At 49.1% G+C, this 20,872-nt stretch overlaps 1 protein-coding gene across 1 annotated transcript in view; it reads left to right on the top strand.

Moving 5' to 3' along the window:
- Nucleotides 1-20,872, top strand: part of tmtc1 (transmembrane O-mannosyltransferase targeting cadherins 1) — a 269,539-nt gene that overhangs the window by 132,536 nt on the left and 116,131 nt on the right. Inside the window, exon 7 of the mRNA XM_070901685.1 lies at nt 3,797-3,986. Within this exon, the coding sequence (XP_070757786.1) occupies nt 3,797-3,986 (190 nt within the window). The remainder of the gene's footprint in view (nt 1-3,796; nt 3,987-20,872) is intronic.

The following is a 20,872-nucleotide window of genomic DNA, read 5'->3' as shown; positions in this document are numbered from 1 at the left end:
TTCCCACATTCCCATGACCAGCAATTTTTTTGGCATGGTTTTTGTGACTTCCACTGTGAAAACCGAAGCAAAATAATTGTTTAAGGTCTCAGCCATTTCCACATTTCCCATTATTAAATCCCCCTTCTCACCTTCTAAGGGACCAACATTTACTTTAGTCACTCTTTTCCGTTTTATATATATCGGTAAAAGCTTTTACTATCTGTTTTTATGTTTTGCGCAAGTTTGCTTTCGTAATCTATCTTTCCTTTCTTTATTGCTTTCTTAGTCATTCTTTGCTGTCGTTTAAAATTTTCCCACTCTTCTAGTTTCCCACTAATCTTGGCCGCCTCATACGCATTGGTTTTTAATTTGATACTCTCCTTTATTTCCTTGGTTATCCACGGCTGGTTATCCCTTCTCTTACCGCCCTACTTTTTCACTGGAATATATTTTTGTTGAGCACTATGAAAGAGCTCCACTGTTCCTCAATTGTGCCACCGTTTAGTCTGTGTTTCCAGTCTACTTTAGCCAACTCTGCCCTCATCCCACTGTAGTCCCCTTTGTTTAAGCATAGTATGCTCGTTTGAGACACTACTTCCTCACCCTCAATCTGTATTACAAATTCAACCATATCGTGATCACTCATTCCGAGAGGATCTTTTACTAGGAGATCGTTTATTATTCCTGTCTCATTACACAGGACCAGATCTTAGATCGCTTGCTCCCTTGTAGGTTCTGTAACATACTGTTCTAAGAAACAATCCCGTTCTATGAATTCATCCTCAAGGCTACCCCGTGCGATTTGATTTGACTAATCGATATGTAGGTTAAAATCCCCCATGATTATTGCCGTTCCTTTTTCACATGCCTCCATTATTCCCTTGATTATTGCCCGCCCCACCATAAAGTTATTATTTGGGGGCCTATAAACTACGCCCACCAGTGACTTTCTCCCCTTACTATCTCTAATCTCCACCCACAATGATTCAACATTTTGTTCATTAGAGCCAATATCGTCTCTCACAGTTGCCCTGATATCATCCTTTATCAACAGAGCTACCCACCTCCTTTCCCTTCTTGTCCATCTTTCCGAATTGTCAGATACCCCTGTATGTTTAATTCCCAGTCTTGGCCACCCTGCAACCACGTTTCTGTAATGGCCACCAAATCATACCCATTTGTAATGATTTGTGCCGTCAACTCATTTACTTTATTTCGAATGCTGCGTGCATTTAGGTGGAGTCTTTTGATACTAGTTTTTAAACCATGATTTTTAGTTTTGACCCCTCCTGCAGCCCCTTTATATTCATACATATTGTCCCTTCCTATCACCTTGTGGTTTACACTTACCCCAGTGCTACTCTGTTCTGTTGCCTCCTGCCTTTTGCATTCTTTCTTGCAGTCCTGTTCATCTGAGCTCTCACCCACTCTATCTAGCTCAGAGCCCTCTCCTGAGTTCCGAATACTCCTTGCATTGAGGCACCGAGCTTTTCATGCTTGCCTTTTTATTACACTTTTGACCCTTTAAAATTTTGCTGTACACTGGCCCTTTTTGTTTTTTGCCTTGGGTTTCTCTGCCCTCCACTTTTACTCATCTCCTTTCTGTCTTTTGCTTTTGTCTCCATTTTGTTTCCCTCTGTCTCCCTGCATTAGTTCCCATCCCCCTGCCATATTAGTTTAACTCCTCCCCAACAGCACTAGCAAACACTCCCCCTAGGAAATTGGTTCCGGTCCTGCCCAGGTGCAGACCGTCCGGTTTGTACTGGTCCCACCTCCCCCAGAACCGGTTCCAATGCCCCAGGAATTTGAATCACTCCCTGCTGCACCACTGCTCAAGCCATGTATTCATCTGAGCTATCCTGCGATTCCTACTCTGACTAGCATGTGGCACTGGTAGCAATCCCGAGATTACTACTTTTGAGGTCCTAAGTTTTAATTTAGCTCCTAACTCCTTAAATTCGTCTCGTAGGACCTCATCCCTTTTTTTACCTATATCGTTGGTACCAATGTGCACCACGACAACTGGCTGTTCACCCTCCCTTTTCAGAATGTCCTGCACCCGCTCCGAGACATCCTTGACCCTTGCACCAGGGAGGCAAAATACCATCCTGGAGTCACGGTTGCGGCCGCAGAAACGCCTATCTATTCCCCTTACCATTGAATCCCCTATCACTCTCACTCTCCCACTTTTTTTCCTGCCCTCCTGTGCAGCAGAGCCAGCCATGGTGCCATGAACTTGGCTGCTGCTGCTGACCTCCCCTGATGAGTCATCCCCCTCAACAGTACTCAAAGCGGTCAGACCGCATGGGTCCCCTGCACTACCTTCCTTGCTCTGCTCTTCCTGTTGGTCTTCCGTTCCCTATCTGGCTGTGGACCCTTCACCTGCGGTAAGACCAACTCAGTACACGTGCTACTCACATCATTCTCAGCATCATGGATGCTCCAGAGTAAATCCACTCTCCGCTCCAATTCCGCCACGCGGACCATCAGGAACTGGAGGCGGATTCCTTTCCCGCACACGGAGTCGTCAGGGACACCGGAAGTGTCTGAGTTCCCACATGGTGCAGGAGGAGCATATCACGTGACCGAGCTCTCCTGCCATGACTTAACCCTTAGATACACTTAAATTGGCAACAACAATGTTAAAGTTTACTCACTGTTATAGAAGAGAAAAAAGAAAAACTACTCACCAATCACCAGCCAATCACCCCCTTGACTGTGACGTCACCTTTCTGTTTCTTTCTACTTCTTTTTTGCCTTCTCCCTGTAGCTGCACAAGCACGCCTCTCGCCAAACTCGCGCTGCTCCCTGTCTCACTGGCCTTTTGTAGGCCTCTCCGATCCCCGGAACTCCTGCCTCTCGCCAAACTCGCGCTGCTCCTGGTCTCACTGGCCTTTTGTCGGCCTCTCCGATCCCCGGAACTCCCGCCTCACGCCGAACTCGCGCTGCTCCTGGTCTCACTGGCCTTTTGTAGGCCTCTCCGATCCCCGGAACTTGCGCTGCTCCTGGTCTCACTGGCCTTTTGTAGGCCTCTCCGATCCCCGGAACTCTTGCCAAACTCGTGCTGCTCCTGGTCTCACTGGCCTTTTGTAGGCCTCTCCGATCCCCGGAACTCCCGCCTCTCGCCGAACTTGGATCAATCTTCCTCATCCCTAACCCAAGGTCAGCTGGAGTATCCCGACCGCTGCCTCGGGCGAGCGTGGCTAGCGATTCGACCTCGGAGCTCGCCGATCTGCAAGGCCACTTGCTGAGCTGTTGCGGAATCTTCAATTTATTTTGAAGTGGCCTCGCTTTTCAGTCGTTAGTTTTGCTTCTCCTGCTGTTGTATAATGTCCCAAGTTTTCAGGGTTTAAGTTACGCATACTGCAGTGGTGTTGCTGAAATATAGTTGACTCGCCTCTGAGGCAGAAGATCACGGGTTCAAGTCCCACTCCAGACACTTGAGCACATAATCCAGGCTGAGGGAGTGCTGCACTGTTGGAGGTGCCATCTATCGGATGAGACGTTAAACCGAGGCCCTGTCTGCCCTCTCAGGTGAATGTAAAAGATCACATAACACGATTTGAAGAAGAGCAGGGGAGTTCTCCCCAATGTCCTGGACAACATTTATCCCTTAACCAACCCCTAAAAACCGAAGATGTGGTCATTATCACATTGCTGTCTGTGGGAGCTTGCTGTGTGCAAATTGGCTGCCACATTTCCTACATTACAACGGTGACTACGCTTCAAAAGTATTTTCTTGGCTGTAAATTGCTTTGGGACTTCCTGAGGTCATTCAATATAAATGAAAGTTATTTTTCTGTTTGTGCCACAGGTTTCTTACATACTCCTACCTGCTGACCTTCAATGCCTGGCTGTTGTTGGCACCGATGACTCTTTGCTATGACTGGCAAGTGGGGAGTATTCCGCTGGTGGAGTCTTTGTGGGACGGCCGTAATGTGGCAACTGCGGTGTTTGGCCTGGGCATGGTCCTGTTGACTTGGAATTGCCTACTGTCTGTACAGGTAAGTGCAAAAAGGCCCGAGTGTTCAGTTCAAGCCCTTCTGAAGTCTCTCTTAATCCCGCATGTCTCTTAGGGCGCAACTGTTTTCACCGGAGGAAAAATGTGCTCTTCTATCACTGTCCTCCATTTGGTTATATCGCGTGGCTTGTCGTGTTCACCCATCATCACTGTGTTCGCTGACCTACATTGACTCCTAGTTTGGCAACTCCTCGATTTAAAAATGATTATTCTTGTTTTCAAATCTCTCCATGGCCTCGGCCCTCCCTACCTCTTATTCTCCTGCAGTCCTACAACTCTCAGACATCTGCACTCCTCCAATTCTGGTCTGTTGCGCATCCCAGATTTCCATCGCCCCAGCATTGGCGATTGTGCCTTCAGCAGTTGAGGCCCTACGCTCTGGAGTTCTCTCCCCTCTCTACCACTCTCTCCTCCTTTAAGACTTCTTTAAACCTATTTCTTTGACCAAACTTTTGGTCACCTGTCCTAATATCTCCTCATAACTCGGTGTCAAAAGTTTTCTGATGACACTCATGCAAAGCGCTTTGGGATATTTTACTATGTTAAGGGTGTTATACGAATGCAAGTTGTTATTGTTTTAATGTGTTCTGGTTAACATCACTCCATTCATGGCCTGAGACCGCTGTGATTCAGTCACCAGTAATTTACAGTTCCTATACAAAAACGTTGTACATGTTGTATTAACAAGAAGCAACACACTGTGAAAAGCTGCCCTGTTGGGTCAGTTGGTAAAGTCGTGGTGTAACTGAGCCATTTGGACCACAAGGACCCAGGTTTTTTGCTGGTCTGTGCTGAGTTAGCCAATCTCAGTCATGTTGACATCAGGGATTTTTCATATGGCCCAGCATCCCTGGTCTGGGAATGGGAAAATAAAAAGAATGCAGCTATTAGTGTGAACTACAGGGCAGAGCGAAAAATCCCAACATCAACAGCTCGCCCACATCTGAACCATCTCATTTTCCGTGTACGTGTCTGTTTCTTGCTTTCTCTTCCTTTTTATTACTTCCTGTATCTTAATCTTCATCTGTGCTCTCTCTCCTTGTCTGTGTCTTTGTGTGTCTCTCGCTGTGTCTCTCATTATGCCTGTATATGTGTGTCTCTCTGTCTCTTGCTCTGTATCTCTCTCTTTCTTTCTCTGTATGTCTCTCTCTGTCTCTCGCTCTGTCTCAGTGTGTCTCTCTATCTTTGTGTGTGACTTTCTCTCTGTGTTTGTGTGTCTTTGTCTCACTGTGTATGTGAGTCTGTCTTTCTATGGGTCTCTTTCTTTCTCTCATATATGTGTGTCCCTGTGACTTGCTCCCTGATTCTGCCCCCTGTGTCTCTCTTTCCTGTGTGTTTGTGTGTGTCTCTCTTTGTGTCTGTGTCCCTTTATCTCTCTCTGGCTCTCTGTGTCCCTTTATCTCTGTGTCTCCCTCTCTGTCTCTTTGTGTCTGCCTCTCTTTGTGTGTGTCTCTTTTTATATCTCTGCCTCTATTTGTGTCTGTATCAGTGGTGCAAGAGGGAGGGATTCAAATTCCTGGGACATTGGAACCAATTCTGGGGGAAGTGGGACCTGTACAAAAGGGATGGTCTGCACTTGGGCAGAACTGGAACTGATGTCCCAGGGGTAACATTTGCTAATGCAGTTCGGGAGTGTTTAAACTAATATGGCAGGGGGATGGGAACCTATGCAGCGAGATAGGGTGAAGTAATATGGAGTCAGAAACAGATGGTAGAAAGGTAAAAAGCAATAGTGGAAGGCCGAGTAAACAAAGGCAGGAAACAAAAAGGGCCACACTATATCATAATTCTAAAAGGACAAAGGGTGTTTAAAAAAAACAAGCCTGAAGGCTTTGTGTCTTAATGCAAGGAGTATCCATAATAAAGTGGATGAATTAACTGTGCAAATAGATGTTAACGGATATGATGTGATTGGGATTACGGAGACGTGGCTCCAGGATGATCAGGGCTGGGAACGCAACATCCATGGGTATTCAACATTCAGGAAGGATAGAATAAAAGGAAAAGGAGGTGGGGTAGCATTGCTGGTTAAAGAGGAGATTAATGCAACAGTTAGGAAGGACATTAGCTTGGATGATATGGAATCTATATCGGTAGAGCTGTAGAAGACCAAAGGGCAAAAAACATTAGTGGGAGTTGTGTACTGACCTCCAAACAGTAGTAGTGATGTTGGGGAGGGCATCAAACAGGAAATTAGGGGTGCATGCAATAAAAGTGCAGCAGTTATCATGGGTGACGTTAATATGCATATAGATTGGGCTAACCAAACTGAAAGCAATACGGTGGAGGAGGATTTCCTGGAGTGCATAAGGGATGGTTTTCTAGACCAATATGTCGAGGAACCAACTAGGGGGGAGGCCATCTTAGACCGGGTGTTGTGTAATGAGAGAGGATTAATTAGCAATCTCATTGTGCGAGGCCCCTTGGGGAAGAGTGACCATCATATGGTGGAATTCTACATTAGGATGGAGAATGAAACAGTTAATTCAGAGACCATGGTCCAGAACTTAAAGAAGGGTAACTTTGAAGGTATGAGGCATGAATTGGCTAGGATAGATTGGCGAATGATACTTAAGGGGTGGACTGTGGATGGGCAATGGCAGACATTTAGAAGACCGCATGGATGAACTACAACAATTGTTCATCCCTGTCTGACGTAAAAATAAAAAAGGGAAGGTGGCTCAACCGTGGCTATCAAGGAAAATCAGGGATAGTATTAAAGCCAAGGAAATGGCATACAAATTGGCCAGAAATAGCAGTGAACCTGGGGACTGGAAGAAATTTAGAACTCAGCAGAGGAGGACAAAGGGTTTGATTAGGGCAGGGAAAATAGAGTACGAGAGGAAGCTTGCAGGGAACATTAAGACGGACTGCAAAAGCTTCTATACATTTGTAAAGAGAAAAACGTTAGTAAAGACAAATGTAGGTCCCCTGCAGTCATAACTGGGAACACAGAAATCGCAGACCAATTGAACAAGTACTTTGGTTCGGTATTCACAAGGAGGACACAAACAACCTTCCGGATATAAAAGGGGTCAGAGAGGGTCTAGTAAGAAGGAGGAACTGAGAGAAATCTTTATTAGTCGGGAAATTGTGTTGGGGAAATTGATGGGATTGAAGGCCGATAAATCCCCAGGGCATGATGGACTGTATCCCAGAGTACTTAAGGAGGTGGCCTTGGAAATAGCGGATGCATTGACAGTCATTTTCCAACATTCCATAGACCCTGGATCAGTTCCTATCGATTGGAGGGTAGCCAATGTAACCCCACTTTTTAAAAAGGGAGGGAGAGAGAAAACAGGGAATTATAGACCGGTCAGACTGACATCAGTAGTGGGTAAAATGATGGAATCAATTATTAAGGATGTCATAGCAGCGCATTTGGAAAGAGGTGACATGATAGGTCCAAGTCAGCATGGATTTGTGAAAGGGAAATCATGCTTGACAAATCTTCTGGAATATTTTGAGGATGTTTCCAGTAGAGTGGACAAGGGAGAACCAGTTGATGTGGTATATTTGGACTTTCAGAAGGCTTTCGACAAGGTCCCACACAAGAGATTAATGTGCAAAGTTAAAGCACATGGGATTGGGGGTAGTGTGCTGACATGGATTGAGAACTGGTTGTCAGACAGGAAGCAAAGAGTAGGAGTAAATGGGTACTTTTCAGAATGGCAGGCAGTGACTAGTGGGGTACCGCAAGGTTCTGTGCTGGGGCCCCAGCTGTTTATATTGTACATTAATGATTTGGACGAGGGGATTAAATGTAGTATCTCCAAATTTGCGGATGACACTAAGTTGGGTGGCAGTGTGAGCTGCGAGGAGGATGCTATGAGGCTGCAGAGTGACTTGGATAGGTTAGGTGAGTGGGCAAATGCATGGCAGATGAAGTATAATGTGGATAAATGTGAGGTTATCCACTTTGGTGGTAAAAACAGAGAGACAGACTATTATCTGAATGGTGACAGATTAGGAAAAGGGGAGGTGCAACGAGACCTGGGTGTCATGGTACATCAGTCATTGAAGGTTGGCATGCAGGTACAGCAGGCGGTTAAGAAAGCAAATAGCATGTTGGCCTTCATAGCGAGGGGATTTGAGTACAGGGACAGGGAGGTGTTGCTACAGTTGTACAGGGCCTTGGTGAGGCCACACCTGGAGTATTGTGTACAGTTTTGGTCTCCTAACTTGAGGAAGGACATTCTTGCTATTGAGGGAGTGCAGCGAAGGTTCACCAGACTGATACCCGGGATGGTGGGACTGACCTATCAAGAAAGACTGGATCAACTGGGCTTGTATTCACTGGAGTTCAGAAGAATGAGAGGGGATCTCATAGAAACATTTAAAATTCTGATGGGTTTGGACAGGTTAGATGCAGGAAGAATGTTCCCAATGTTGGGGAAGTCCAGAACCAGGGGTCACAGTCTAAGGATAAGGGGTAAGCCATTTAGGACCGAGATGAGGAGAAACCTCTTCACCCAGAGAGTGGTTAACCTGTAGAATTCTCTACCACAGAAAGTTGTTGAGGCCAATTCACTAAATATGTTCAAAAAGGAGTTAGATGAAGTCCTTACTGCTAGGGGGATCAAGGGGTATGGCGAGAAAGCAGGAATGGGGTACTGAAGTTGCATGTTTAGCCATGAGCTCATTGAATGGCGGTGCAGGCTCGAAGGGCCGAATGGCCTACTCCTGCACCTATTTTCTATGTTTCTATGTTTCTATCTTTCTGTTTTTGTGTCGCTCTGTCTCACTCTTTCTCTCAGTTTCCCTCTGTGTATCTGTCTGTGTGTGTGTGCCTCTTTCTGTCTCTTTGTGTCTGTCTGTGTGTGTCTCTCTCTTTATATCTGTGCCTCTATTTGTATCTGTATCTTTCTGTTTTTGTATTGCTGTCTCATTCTTTCTCTTTATGTCTACCTGTCTCTTTTCCCTCTCCTGACTTGTCCCTCAGTGTTTCAGAGGAGTTTTCCTGCTCCTGTTTACTTATACAAGTGTATTGGGGCTCTCTCTTGCTCTCCAATAGGCATCTTTTATCACAAGTCTCTAGCTCTGCGCCCCAGGTCTCTCTGAGTTTCCATGTTGGAGCACAAGGCAACAATACATCCAGACTGGTTTCTAGAGCAGTGCTGGGGATTCTCTTTCTCAGATATCCAACGGGCGAACTGTACTCATAGGAGGACATGAATGTTTGGCCACTGAGAATGGCAACAGTGATGGGGTGAAGTGGCAAATCTGAGGACAGCTGGTGCATGGACGGAGATGTTTATGGGCTCAGTATTGTAACTCTTCACTGGGGTTAGGTGTGAAAAGAAAAGAAATAATCAATTTTGGAGTATGTTGTCTGTGGCTTTGCAGGGTGAATTCCATCTCTTTGGGGTGTGTTACTCCTAGGTTAGGATATCACTCTTGATTTTTTTTATTTATTAAAAAATAGTGTTGGCATCAATGGTAAGACTGGCAATTATTGTCCAACCCTAGTTGCCCTGCAAAGGTGATGGTGGGCCTTCAGAGGGCAATTAAGAGTCAACCACGTTGCTGTGGGACTGGAGTTTCATAAAGGCCAGACTGGGTAAGGACGGCAGGTCCTTCCCTAACAACTACAACAACAACTTGTATTTATATAGTGCCTTGAACATAGTAATACGTTCCAAGGCGCTTCACAGGAGTGTTAGAAGTCAAAACAAATAAATTTGACATCGAGCCGCATAAAAAGAAATAATGGCAGATGACCAAAAGCTTGGTTAAAGAGGTAGGTTTTAAGGAGCGTCTTAAGGGAAGAAAGAGAGGTAGAGAGGCTGAGAGGTTTAGGGAGAGAGTTCCAGAGCTTGGGGCCCAGGCAGCTGAATGGATGGTTGAGCAGTTATAATCAGGGATGCTTAAGAGGACAGAATTTGAGGAGCGCAGACATCTCCGGGGAGGTTGTGGGACTAAAGAACGTTAGTGAACTGTAATGTCTATGGCTCCACACTGTGGACTCCTGTGTTACTGCAGCCAGTGCTGTTAATAATAAACAGACCAGGTCATCTGACAGGTGACTTCCGGAACCTTCTGCCCTCTTAGGCTTTGTGTGTGCTGTGTGCTCTCTGAAAATATTATAATGGCGGCGAGAATCGATTAATCAGACAAAACAAAGCTGAAATTTTTGTTAGTGCAGGATTCAGCCAACCAACAGAGATTCTTCGGGAGCTTCTCTGTTTTGATTAACAGCTACAAATCCGAGGTAATTACAAGCACACTTGTTTGAACTGCCAGAGTCCAGAATGGCCGCGCCTATGGGAGTAATAGGGCATTTGAGCGAATTTCAACATGACCGTGAAAGTTTCAAAGCATATGTGGATCGACTAGAAATGTTTTTCACAGCAAATAATATCATCGAAATCCCTGATAATGAAGGCAATAACCGGTGGTGTTGGAACGAAAAAGGGCGATTTTCTTAACTGAGGCAGGGACCGAGTTGTATGAAATGCTGATAAATTTGCTTTTGCCTGACAAGCCAAAGGATACAGCTCTGAAACAGATTCTAACTAAGTTCGAGCAGCACTACAGCCCCGTGCCTTTAGAAATTGCTGAAAGTTATCGTTTCGGAATACGAAATCAGAAGGCCGAAGAAAATATCAGTGAGTACATTGTAGCATTAAAAAAGCTATCTATTCACTGTAATTTCGGTGACTTTCAGGGCCGACCATTGCGTGACCGCTTTGTTTGTGGAATGAAAAATGATGCAATCAGAAGAAAGTTATTGACAACGCCTAACTTGACTTTTGATTTAGCTTGTCAGATAGCTATGTCAATGAGCATGGCCGACCAATATTCCCGAGAATTTCATACTATTTTCAGTCGTCAGACAACCGAGGTGAATCACCTGCAGATTCAAAGTAAAAGGCGGTGGGAGCCCAAAGTCTCAGAAACTGGAAATGGTAACAGAGCATTGAAGTCCTGCTATCGGTACCTGGGACAACACATTGCTCAAAGTTGTCCATATGGGAAGGCGGAGTGTTTCTTCTGCAGGAAAACTGGGCATCTTGCGCAGGCATGCCGACTGAAGGGTAAACCAGCTTTCAAAGCTTATGAGTCGAAATCTCCAGAGACTACAAAGCATGGAAGAAAAACAACAGAACGAGGAGATGTTAGAGCTAAACGTCATCAGGAGCACAAGGTTAACGGACAGCAATTCGAAAAGTATCATAATCCACATAGATGTTGCAGGATTCAAGATACCCATGGAAATCGACACTGGTGCATCTGTGAGTGTAGTACTGAAGTCGAAATACCTCGACAAATTGCACGATTTCCCATTGGAGAAATCCAAGATAGAGCCGCGAGGCTACTTGGGAGAGAACATTCCTGTGGTAGGTCGTATCACCGTACCGGTGAAATACAAGAATAAAATTCAGAGCTTGCCTCTAATAGTAGTGGCAGGAGACAAGCCTGCCTTACCAGGAAGAAATTGGTTGGGATCACTGAAGCTGGATTGGAGTGAGATTTTTCGTGCGGAAATGAGATTTGCATCAAAGGATGATGTCATCGAGAATTATCCAAAGGTGTTCTGCGAAACAGGCAGCCCAATCCAGGGCTTCAAGGCAAGTGTCAGGATACAGAAGGACGCTAGATCGGTTTACTGCAAGCCACGTTCCGTACCATATGCACTCGAGAAAGTTGAGCAAGAACTCAAGACTAGAGACTGAGAACATTATTTCTAAGATAGATTGATGTAATTGAGCTACACCCATTGTTGTTGTACCTAAGTCCGATGGGAAGGTAAGATTGTGGTGATTATAAAGTAACCGTAAACCAGGTTCTAGAGGCTAATGTCCCCAATATATTGCCAAATATAGAAGATTTGATCACAACACTGACAGGTAGTCAGATCTTCTCAAAGTTGGATCTTACGAATGCCTACTTACAGATGAGGAGTCCAAGTCATGCTTGACTATAAATACTCGTCTAGGCCTATATCAATTTAATAGGCTACCATTTGGAGTGTCTTCTGCACCTGCCATATACCTAGGGGCGATGAACCAGATTTTGCAAGGTATTGAAGAGGTAGTATGTGATTTAGATGACATACTCATTTCAACACCAAATAAACAAATTCATAATAACATATTGAATGAAGTCCTCAAATGGCTAGAGAAGCACAGAGTGTCTGCTCGCAAGTGTGAGTTATTTAAAAACTCTGTTGAGTACTTAGGGTACAGAGTAGACAAAGATGGTTTATATCCAATCAAGGGAAAGCTGGATGCAATCAGAAATGCACCCACTCCCAAGAATGTCACTGAACTTCGATCATTTTTAGGTCTTTTGAACGATTATGGGAAGTTCCACCAAATTTGGCTACAATATTACATCCACTGAATTAACTATTAAAAAAACAGGTCCATTGGAAATGGTCAGAAGAATGCGATACAGCATTCAAGGAGTGCAAATTGGTAGAGAGCACCATGTTAGTTCAGTATGACGTTTCTAAGGAGATCAAGCTAGCATGTGATGTCTCTCCGTATGGAGTTGGGGCCGTGATCTCTCATGTACTGCATAGTGGAGAGGAGAGATCAATTGCTTTTGCTTCACGCACTCTCAGTGCCAGTGAGAGTAATCATGCGCAAATCGAAAGGGAAGCCTTGGCATTAATTTTTGGGGTCAAGAAGTTCCTGTACTTGTATGGTCGTAAGTTTATCATCGTTATGAGCCATAAGCCCCTGACAGCAATCCTCCATCCAAAGTCCCCAGTTCCAACATTAGCTGCAGCCCGAATGCAGAGATGGGCTTTGATTTTGTCAGCATATACATATGATATTGAATACAGATGATCAGCTGATCACAGTAATGCTGATGCTATGTCGAGATTGCCTTCCCCATCACAAGTTACACCCGATAGGGAAGAAGTGTTTTATTTTTCAAACATTGATGAACTACCTGTCACAGCTGAAGAGATTGGTAGAGCAACCAAACATGACCCAGTTATGTCAAAGGTGTATGATTATATTGCAAATGGATGGCCAAACCAGGTAATAGACAAAGATATTCATCCATTCTTCATTCTTGGGAATGAATGATCAGTTGATAAAGATTGTATCATGTGGGATGCAAGAGTAGTTATACCAAATAAATTCAGGTCCAAATTAATAGGAGACCTCCATGACCAGCACCTGGGAATGTGCATGACCAAGAGTTTTGCACGCAGTTACTTATGGTGGCCATGTCTTCATAAAGATATAGAGTACATGGTCAGTCAGTGTACGACATGTCAATCGGTAAGCAAGCAACCACCATCAGTACCATTACAGCCATGGAAATGGCCTCCCAGGGTGTGGCAAAGGCTACATATTGATTTTACTGAGCTAGAAGGACAACAATTGTTCATTGTGATTGATAGCCATTCGAAGTGGGTCGAGGTGTTTCTCACGTGGAAAATAGCAACAAGTAAAGCATTACACATTTTGCGAAGATTATTTTCTTCATTTGGCCTCCTAGAAGAAATCGTTTCTGATAATGGACTACAATTTCGTTCAGTAGAATTTGCACAGTTTTCAAGCAAAAATGGTGAGAGACATACCAAGGTTCCACCATACCACCCTGCTTCGAATGGTGCAGCAGAGCGCATTGTACAAATTGTAAAATGTGCCCTCATAAAATGTTAGATCCAAATCCAAAGAAGCGACTGTTGTCATTGGACTACAAATTGGCTAATTTTCTAATTACGTATCGTAATACTCTTCACACAACTATTGGTAGCACAGTTATTTCTCAAACGACAGCCACGAACCAGATTCCCGTTGTTAAAACCAAACTTGGCACAGTCCGTAGAAGAGACACAATTAATACAGAAAGAGAATCATGATAGAGGTAGGGTAAAAGAGAGAAGTGTGAAATTAAATTAGAAGGTGAGAGTGAAGAACCATCACCATAAATGGTTACTCGTAAGATTGGTGAAGATATGTACTCGCACATATTTGGTCAAGATGTTTGATCATGGACAGTTTAGGTTTGTTCACATTGATCATATTTTACCTACAGACATGGAAGGAGTTGAAGGTGGGAATGTTTCAATTATTTCTGACTCATCAGATAGTTTTGATACACCAATAGCATATCCTACATCCAATGTACTGGAAACAAATCCAAGAGAAAATCAGAATTTAAGTCTGAGTCCAAGTCAGGGAAGCAAACAGTTTGAAGTTAGAGAGAGTTCAAATGGAAATCAAGGGTATTCCTCGGAGGAAAACTTTCCTCAGGATCAGCCTCGAAGGAGTTTAAATTCGTTACCGTGTTTGGAAGGTTCTGTTCGAGAGCGAAGGTATCCTCTCTGAAACAGAAAACAGGTGGTTAAGCTTGATTTGTAAATATGCAAAATCAGTCCATATCTTTAGTTATGTATAACCATGCAAGTTATGAATGATTGTTTGTTATAATAACTTCTTCATTAAGGAGGGAGAAGTGTAATGTCTAGCTCCACACTGTGGCCTCCTGTGTTACTGCAGCCAGTGCTGTTAATAAAAGCAGACCAGGTCATCTGACAGGTGACTTCTGGAACCTTCTGCCTTCTTAGGCTGTGTGTGTGCTGTGTGCTCTCTAGACATACCACATGAACCAGTTGAGTTTTTACGACAGTCCGACAGCTTCATGGTCACTTTTACTGATACCAGTTTTTTTTAAATTTCTACATTATTTTTAAACTGAATTCAAATTCTCAAACTCATGTTTTTTAGATTATTAGTCCTGGCCTCTGGATTGCTAGTCTGGCAAAATAACCACTGGACCACCATACTCCTGAGTACCCAAACCTCAGCTAACTCAGCACAGACCTTGGCATGCTACCCACAAGGGAGCCTTTTTTGACGTTTTTGCTAACTACTCTCTCAAGGTTTTGTACTTCTGTCTGGTCTTAATTTACACTGATGTCACTGTGCGAATCATGCAAGTTGACTTGGAAAAATAGACAAGTTCCATTGCGCTGAGAACAAACCATTCAGATGTATTAAAGAGCTCTCTCGAGCACTCCTGTGGATAATGTGCAATCACCATCTCTTATGCAGTTGTTGCCTGGAGCAGAATAGAACGAAAGCATCTCAGATTTTTGACAATTCTGCTGTTGCAGTTTAATTGATAGTGGAAAATGCAAGTGGAAAATGATAAAGGAAATACAATTTGGCTAGGAAATCGGAAAAGAAAAAGTAATTTAATCTTAAAAGGGGAAGGGAAATGTTTTTTCTGAAATAATTCCAGTAATTGTTTTCCATCTATGAAGTAAAGCCAGACAACTGGGTCACAAAGTCACCTTTAAAGTTTATGACCCAATTTCCTGGGTTTGCTTCATGATTGCACCGTTTTAGCTAGAGGTGACATTCTTGATGTCTAAAACATCGTTGTTTTGAATTAATTTTTTTTAGCGCTGCACTCGCTCCAAAGTGATTTATGGGCAGGGGTTTTTTTTGTGTCTCACGTTCTCCTCCCCACCCTCTGTAAACTTCATTTCATCCAAAACTCCATGGCCCATAATCCAATCCCATCATCATCATCATCATCATCGGCAGGCCCTCGAAATCAAGGAAGACTTGCTTCCACTTTAAAAGTGAGTTCTCAGGCGACGGTACAGCCCAATACGGGAAACATAGAAACATAGAAATTTACAGCACAGGAGGCCATTTCGGCCCATGCCGGCCGACAAAGAGCTGCACGGCCCTTGGTCAGCAGCCCTAAAGGTTACATATAAACCTATGAACAATGATGGACAGGCAGAGAGTATCCAGCCCAACCAGTCCGCCTCAAACAACTGCGACATCCCTTATACTGAAACATTCTACACTCCACCCCAACTGAAGCCATGTGATCTCCTGGGAGAGGCAAAAAAACGATTAAAAACTCAGGCCAATTTAGGGAGAAAAAATCTGGGAAAATTTTTCTCCGACCCATCCAGCAGATCACCTGGCCTTATTCGATTCCCTGCAGTACTTACCATTATATCTGCGCCGTCCAACAAAAGGTCATCCAGTCTAATCCCAGTTACCAGCTCTCGGTTTGTAACCCTGTAGGTTACTGCACTTTAAGTGCCCATCCAACCATCTCTTAAAAGTGGTGAGGGTTTCTGCATCCACCACTCTTCCAGGCAGCGAGTTCCAGATCCCCACAACCCTTTGCGTAAAGAAGCCCCCCCTCAAATCCATTCGAAACCTTCCACCAACCACCTTAAAACTATGCCCCCTCATAGACCCCTCCACCAATGGAAATAGACCCTTACTATCCACTATGTCCAGGCCCCTCAATATTTTGTACACCTCAATGAGGTCTCCTCGCAACCTCCCCTGTTCCAATGAGAACAAACCCAGCTTATCCAATCTATCCTCATAACGAAGATTCTCCAATCCAGGCAGCATCGTAGTAAATCTCCTCTGCACCCTCTTGAGTGCAATCACGTCCTTCCTATAATACGGTGACCAGAATTGCACGCAGTACTCCAGCTGTAGCCCTAACCAAAGTATTATACAATTTAAGCATAACCTCCCTGCTCTTATAATCTATGCCTCAGCCAATAAAGGCAAGCATTCCGTATGCCTTCTCAACCACCTTATCCATCTGGCTTGCTACTTTCAGTGATCTGTGGACAAGCACTCCAAGGTCCCTTTGTTCATCTACACTATTAAGTGGCCTACCGCTTAATGTGCATACCCTTTCCTTAATAGCCCTCCCAAAGTGCATCACCTCACACTTCTCTGAATTAAGTTCCATTTGCCACTGCTCTGCCCACCTGACCAGTAGAGTGATATCCTCCTGTAGCCCTGACTTTCCTCTTCATTATCAACCACACAGCCAATTTTAATGCCATCTGCAAACTTCTTAATCATGCTCCCTATATTCAAATCTAAATCATTGCTATATACCACAAAAAGCAAGGGACCCAGTACTGAGCCCTGCGGAATCCCACTGGAAGCATCCTTCCAGTCACAGAAACATCCATCAATCATTACCCTTTGCTTCCTAACCCCAAGCCAATTTTGGATCCTACTTGCCACTTTTCCCTGTATCCCATGGGCTTTAACCTTCATGACCAGTCTACCATGTGGTACCTTTTCAAAAGCCTTGCTAAAGTCCATATATACTACATCATATGCACTACCCTCATCGACCCTCTTGGTTACCTCCTCAAAATTTCAATCAGGTTAGTCAAACACGATCTTCCCTTAACAAATCTGTGCTGACTGTCCGAATGAATCCCTGTCTTTCCAAATGCAGATTTATCCCGTCTTTCAAGATTTTTTCCAGTAATTTTCCCACCGCTGAGGTTAGGCTGAATTTCTCGTGCTCTCTCTTAGCATTTCGAATATCCTTTTTAATTTTGCCTCTTAACTTTCTATATTCTTATAAAGGTTCGATAGTATTTAGCCGTTGGTATATGACAAAATCTTGCCATTTTTTCTTTATCCTCCCCTGTAAGTCCCGAGACATCCAGTGGGCTCTAGAATTATTGGGCCCAAGTTTCCGCCCTCTGGAAAAACGGCGCATCTCCATAAGGTGCGTGACTTTCTGGATGAAAAAGGGCGCCGAAAACTTAGCTTGTGATTCTCCGGTCTCCTCAGGACATCTTTGTGCTCGGCGTGGCGCAGCACAAGGTGACGAGGATGGAGCCAGGTCCTGGCGCTGAAAACAGTGCCGGGACCTCTGCACATGCGTGCTAGAGTTTGCGTGCATGTGCAGTAGCTGTAGGACCCCGATGCTGTGTGGGAGGGGCCAGGCCCTGGCTGAATGGGCTCACCGGTCGAAGATTGGAACTGACCTCGTTCCCGTTCAGCTCCCCCCTCCTTCCCGTTCAGCTCCCCCCCTCCCTCCCGTTCAGCCTTCCCCCACTCCCTCTTCTCCCCGCCCCCCCCCCCTCTCCATAGTCGGCGGGGTCCGCCCGCCCGGCATCGCGCTGGGGGCGGGCCCCGCCCAAAGTTTAGGCGGCGGCCCGACCCGGCCCGTTCAGCCTCTCACCCCTCCTCTCTTTCCACCCCCCTCACTCCTTCCCCCTCCTCCCTCCCTCCCCTCCTCCTCTCGCTCCCTCCCTCCTCCTCCTCCCCCCCCTCTTATCCTTCCCTCCCTCCTCTCCCTCCCTCCCTGCCATCCTTTCCCCCCCTTCCCCCCTCCTCCTCTCCCCTCCCTCCTCTGCTCCCTCCCCTCTCCTCTCCCTCTCCCACCTCTTCCCCCCCCTCCCTCCCTCCCTCCCTCCCTCAACCCGCCTCTCCCTCCCCCCCTCCCTCCTCCCCACCCCACCCCACCCCTCCCTCCTCCCCACCCCACCCCTCCCTCCCTCCTCCCCACCCCACCCCTCCCTCCCTCCTCCCCACCCCACCCCTCCCTCCCTCCTCCCCACCCCACCCCTCCCTCCCTCCTCCCCACCCCACCCCTCCCTCCCTCCTCCCCACCCCACCCTTCCCTCCATCCTCACCACCCCACCCTTCCCTCCCTCCTCACCACCCCACCCTTCCCTCCCTCCTCACCGCCCCACCCTTCCCTCCCTCCTCACCACCCCACCCCTCGCTCCCTCCCTCCTCCCCCTCCCTCCCTCCTCCCCCTCCCTCCCTCCCTCCTCCCCCTCCCTCCCTCCTCCTCCCCACCCCACCCCTCACTCCTTCCCCTTCCCTCCCCTCCCTCCTTCCCTCTCCCCCTCCCTCCCCCCTTCCTTCGTTCCCACCCCTTCCTCTCCCTCCCCCTTTCTCTCCCTCCCCCTTCCTCTCCCTCCCTCCTCTCCCTCCCTCCCCCTCCCTCCTCTCTCTCCCTCCCTCCCCCTACTCTCCCTCCATCCCCCTACTCTCCCTCCCTGCCCCTCCTCTCCCTCCCTGCCCCTCCTCTCCCTCCCTCCCCCTCCTCTCCCTCCCTCCCCCTCCTCTCCCTCCCTCCCCCTCCTCTCCCACACTCCCTCCTCCCCACCCCTCCCTCCCTCCTCCCCACCCCTCCCTCCCTCACACCTCCCCAACCCTCCTTCCCTCCTCCCCACCCCGACCCTCCCTCCTCCCCACCCCGACCCTCCCTCCTCCCCACCCCGACCCTCCCTCCTCCCCACCCCGACCCTCCCTCCTCCCCACCCCGACCCTCCCTCCTCCCCACCCCGACCCTCCCTCCTCCCCACCCCGACCCTCCCTCCTCCCCACCCCGACCCTCCCTCCTCCCCACCCCGACCCTCCCTCCTCCCCACCCCGACCCTCCCTCCTCCCCACCCCGACCCTCCCTCCTCCCCACCCCGACCCTCCCTCCTCCCCACCCCGACCCTCCCTCCCTCCCTCCCTCCTCCCAACCCTCCCCCCCAACCCTCCCCCCACCCCTCCCTCCCGCCCCCCACCCCGCCCCTCCCTCCCGCCCCCCACCCCGCCCCTCCCTCCCGCCCCCCACCCCGCCCCTCCCTCCCGCCCCCCACCCCGCCCCTCCCTCCCGCCCCCCACCCCGCCCCTCCCTCCCGCCCCCCACCCCGCCCCTCCCTCCCGCCCCCACCCCGCCCCTCCCTCCCGCCCCCCACCCCGCCCCTCCCTCCCGCCCCCCACCCCGCCCCTCCCTCCCGCCCCCCACCCCGCCCCTCCCTCCCGCCCCCCACCCCGCCCCTCCCTCCCGCCCCCCACCCCGCCCCTCCCTCCCGCCCCCCACCCCGCCCCTCCCTCCCCCCACCCCGCCCCTCCCTCCCCCCACCCCGCCCCTCCCTCCCCCCACCCCGCCCCTCCTCCTCCCCAACCCTCCCTCCCTCCTCCCCACCCCTCCCTCTCTCCTCACCACCCCTCCCTCCATCCTCCCCACCCCTCCCTCCTCCCTCCCCACCCCTCCCTCCCTCCTCCCCACCCCTCCCTCCCTCCTCCCCACCCCTCCCTCCTACCCACCCTCCCTCCCCTCCCTCCTCCCCTCCCTCCTCCCCACCCTTCCCTCCCCTCCCTCCTCCCCACCCCTCCCTCCCCTCCCCACCCCCCCTCCTCCCCACCCCTCCCTCCCCTCCCTCCTCCTCACCCCTCCCTCCCCTCCCTCCTCCTCCCTCCTCCCCACCCCTCCCCCTCCCTCCTCCCCACCTCTCCCCCTCCCTCCTCCCCCCTCCTCCCCACCCATCCCCCTCCCTCCTCCCCCTCCCTCCTCCCCACCCCTCCCCCTCCCTCCCCCCCACCCCTCCCCCTCCCTCCTCCCCACCCCTCCCCCTCCCTCCTCCCCACCCCTCCCCCTCCCTCCTCCCCACCCCTCCCCCTCCTCCCCACTCCCCCTCCCTCCTCCCCACCCCTCCCCCTCTCTCCTCCCCACCCCTCCCCCTCCCTCCTCCCCACCCCTCCCCCTCCCTCCTCCCCACCCCTCCCCCTCCCTCCTCCCCACCCCTCCCCCTCCCTCCTCCCCACCCCTCCCCCTCCCTCCTCCCCACCCCTCCCCCTCCCTCCTCCCCACCCCTCCCCCTCCCTCCTCCCCACCCCTCCCCCTCCCTCCTCCCCACCCCTCCCCCTCCCTCCTCCCCACCCCTCCCCCTCCCTCCTCCCCACCCCTCCCCCTCCCTCCTCCCCACCCCTCCCCCTCCCTCCTCCCCACCCCTCCCCCTCCCTCCTCCCCACCCCTCCCCCTCCCTCCTCCCCACCCCTCCCCCCTCCCTCCTCCCCACCCCTCCCCCCTCCTCCCCTCCCCCTCCCCCTCCCTCATCCCCCTCCTCCCCACCCCTCCCCCTCCCTCCTCCCCCCTCCTCCCCACCCCTCCCCCTCCTCACCACCCCACTCCTCGCTCCCTCCCTCCTCCTCCTCCCTCCCTCCCTCCTCCCCCTCCCTCCCTCCTCCTCCCCACCACACCCCTCCCTCCTTCCCCTTCCCTCCCCTCCCTCCTTCCCCTTCCCTCCCCTCCCTCCTTCCCTCTCCCCCTCCCTCCCCCCCTCCTTCGTTCCCACCCCTTCCTCTCCCT

This window comes from Pristiophorus japonicus, chromosome 15, assembly GCF_044704955.1.
Source record: "Pristiophorus japonicus isolate sPriJap1 chromosome 15, sPriJap1.hap1, whole genome shotgun sequence".
In the NCBI taxonomy this organism is placed as follows: Eukaryota; Metazoa; Chordata; class Chondrichthyes; family Pristiophoridae; genus Pristiophorus; species Pristiophorus japonicus.
This window is presented reverse-complemented; position numbering and strand designations above follow the sequence as displayed.